The following is a 2,768-nucleotide window of genomic DNA, read 5'->3' as shown; positions in this document are numbered from 1 at the left end:
GGGGTGCCTGAAAAATCTTTATTTTTTGATAATTTTTGAACATCCACTCCCAAAAGAGAAGGAAATTGTGAGGAGAAAAAACAGGGCACGTAGAATGAGAGTGTCTCAGTTGGCAGATATAGTTGCTTGGATCCAGGAGACATAATTGCAAACCTTAGTGTAAACCCCAGGATATCCCTTCTGTGCACATCCAATGCCCCAGGAAACAATGCCCTGGAGCTGCCCATTGCAGACCACTGGACCGCCGGAATCCCCCTGTGCACATAAAGGACACAGATATTCAGGAAACGGAATCAGCGTAAGGGATGAGCCACAGATGCCAGAAACCACTGACATTTGAGGGAGCTTCACTGGGCTTTTTCTACACAGAAGTTCTACAAAGGTCACTTCTGATCACCACCCTACACACAGTAAGGCCACTGTGCCTTACTTGAGCTGCCTGTTTTTGATGGATGCAGTCCTTGGCAGGCACATAGGATATGTGTGTCTTAAACATCATTCTGCCAAATATCTCCATGGACTAGGCACATGTAAAATGCAGAGCAATTGTCAGACATGTTCATTTCCACAATGCCTGGATCTTGGCATACTGGCTATTTCATTTTCAGTGAGTCCACAACTAACATGTGCATCCTAAGCTCCAAAGTCACCGTCATTGCTATTGACTCTCTGGTGCAGCGCTTCTCCACTTTCAACAGCCTAAGCTGTAGGAGGTGGCATAATCTGCTTGTGGACAATTAAGGAAGAGGTATTTGCTGTCTCAAGAAAGGGACAATGACTCACTGAGTGGAAAAAAACCCAGTAAGCAACTCACTCAGTAAGCAACTTCCACCCTAAGGCTCCTCTCTTGTTCAAAAAACCAACATTCAGACATGCGAGTGCAGCGAGTATAGCAGGTTCTCTAATAGGATGGACTCTCCTACTAGCAAAAGGCAGGAGACAAACATTTGGGAAAGGAGAGGCAGATGTTTTACCTGGCAGGAGTCTTTCCCTCCCTCCAAGAATCCTACACATATCATGTTAGTGGTAATTCGCCCAGGGTAGGATTTGGAGCACTCGCTTGAGGAGAGTACAGGAGCTTCCAAGCACTGCAAAGTGTCTGGGTACAGATCTGCAAGAAAATAGAGAGAGCAGGTTCATGACATCTCTGACTTCATGTCAGAACCCAAAGAAGATTGTTCTTAGCAGAAAAGGAATTACTGAACACCCTGTTATAGACATTGTCATTTTTCCTCTGAACTGTAATCACAACATGGGTTCCTTTTGTTTAGATGGAACAGATTCTGCCCACGGGTCCACAGATCTACACTGCAGCCACGGTAATTTTCCTGATAGCTAGAAAATCATCAATTGGCAAGTGTGGAGCTCAGAGCTACTCTTGTAGCACACATGCTGGAGGAAACTTGCGCCTCAGGAAAACCATCCTTTCCTCTGTTGCAGGTTTAGTTGTCATCACTGGACTAGACAGCACTCACCATCCACACCTCTGACCACTGGTGTAAGGGGATGGAGATCACTTGTGGCAATTTTAAATCCACAGTCACAGATTTTGACCTTGTTCTCAGAGAACTGACAGCTCTATTGGCATTAGTTAAATTGTGTTTGGCACCGCACGACCGATCGTGCAAGGCCACAAAATTTATGGCAGTGTGAACTTGCCGGTGAACACCATGTGGATGACTTGAGTGGTTCCATGTTTGTTACCCAGAACAAGAGGAAGGACCTTAGAAAGGCTTGCCTTTAAAGCAATTAAATGGCTCCTGTGCTACACAGAGCGATCACTCACAAGCGCCTGTCACTCAGCACTCCTCTCTGCTTCCCCCTGTATGGTTTGCCATTAATTGTGCGGTCTTAGAGCCTCTCCCAGGCCCTGGTGACGCTGTACGTTCCCACAGAGTACTCACTGGCATTGCTGAGGGTGTTGCCCCAGCCGGAGACGAGGCACGTGGTGCCTGTCGCCACACAGCTGGTAGGCAGAGGAATTGTTTGGACAGCTCGGTTGAGCTGGGCTGGTTGGGCAAGCTTGATGAGCATAATGTCATTGTCCAGCGTTGCGGCGCTGTAGCCAGGGTGGCGGATGACTTTAGCTGAACTGATCAACTGCTGTGTCGACTCGGTGAGCGCCAGGTTGTGTTTCCCGAGCTGCACCTGGATGCGACTGGAAAAGAGAAGGAATGGCATCCACTTTATTGCTACCAACAGCTTATGAGGAGCCTCCCCGTCACCGTAAGCGCTCTCTTCAACTTTGCTATCCTAGTAGCTGTTTCCCTGCAGGTTTTCCTTCTTTCCCTGCAACAAGTCCTGTGGATCCACTCTGAGATCTTACCCACTCCCAGTAGAGGTGGTGAACTTCTGCAGCTTCAAGCAACCAATTTCTTCAACCAACAATTTGCTTGAACTGGGACAAATTAACTATGGAACGGTGCTTTATGCAAACTGTGTGAAAAAAGGCAAACTGCTGTCACCCTGAACTCAGTCCTCTTCCTGCTCTCCAGTGACTACGTTTTGGCAAGATTAATGCCATTTATGAGAAATCATGGCCCATAACTCCTTGCTAGATTATCACATTGTCATTTCAGAAAGTGCTCTGCTTTCACAGCAATGTTTGCAGAAGTGGAAACCCCTTATGATGCCTCAGCCCAGGTTCCTGAATGAGCCACCCATTCCTTGGTGTCTCCTGTCAGAACGGAGCCCCTCGCATATTTGGATCTCACAGCTCAGAATTCCTGCGAGAAGTGAACTGGAAGAAAGAAGTAGGTTATGGAAGA

At 47.3% G+C, this 2,768-nt stretch overlaps 1 protein-coding gene across 1 annotated transcript; it reads right to left on the bottom strand.

Annotated features, from left to right (window-relative positions):
* Window positions 1–105: 105 nt before the first annotated feature.
* LOC104517963 (trypsin I-P1) lies at window positions 106–2,181 on the bottom strand. Its single transcript, XM_010176641.1, has 3 exons — window positions 1,905–2,181; window positions 975–1,111; window positions 106–255 (listed from the first exon to the last, which is right to left on the bottom strand). Exons 1-3 carry the CDS (start codon window positions 2,179–2,181, stop codon window positions 106–108), a joined length of 564 nt encoding a protein of 187 aa, XP_010174943.1.
* Window positions 2,182–2,768: the final 587 nt, after the last annotated feature.

This window comes from Antrostomus carolinensis, unplaced genomic scaffold (assembly GCF_000700745.2).
Source record: "Antrostomus carolinensis isolate BGI_N321 unplaced genomic scaffold, ASM70074v2 C13579036, whole genome shotgun sequence".
Taxonomy (NCBI): domain Eukaryota; kingdom Metazoa; phylum Chordata; class Aves; order Caprimulgiformes; family Caprimulgidae; genus Antrostomus; species Antrostomus carolinensis.
This window is presented reverse-complemented; position numbering and strand designations above follow the sequence as displayed.

Coding starts and splice junctions, on each gene's coding strand:
- LOC104517963 (XM_010176641.1), bottom strand. CDS start 2,181: ATGCCATTCCTTCTCTTTTCCAGTCGCATCCAGGTGCAGCTCGGGAAA. Junction 1,112..1,904: donor CAACACCCTCAGCAATGCCA/GTGAGTACTCTG, acceptor ATTTTCTTGCAG/ATCTGTACCCAGACACTTTG. Junction 256..974: donor GAGGGAAAGACTCCTGCCAG/GTAAAACATCTG, acceptor TTATGTGCACAG/GGGGATTCCGGCGGTCCAGT.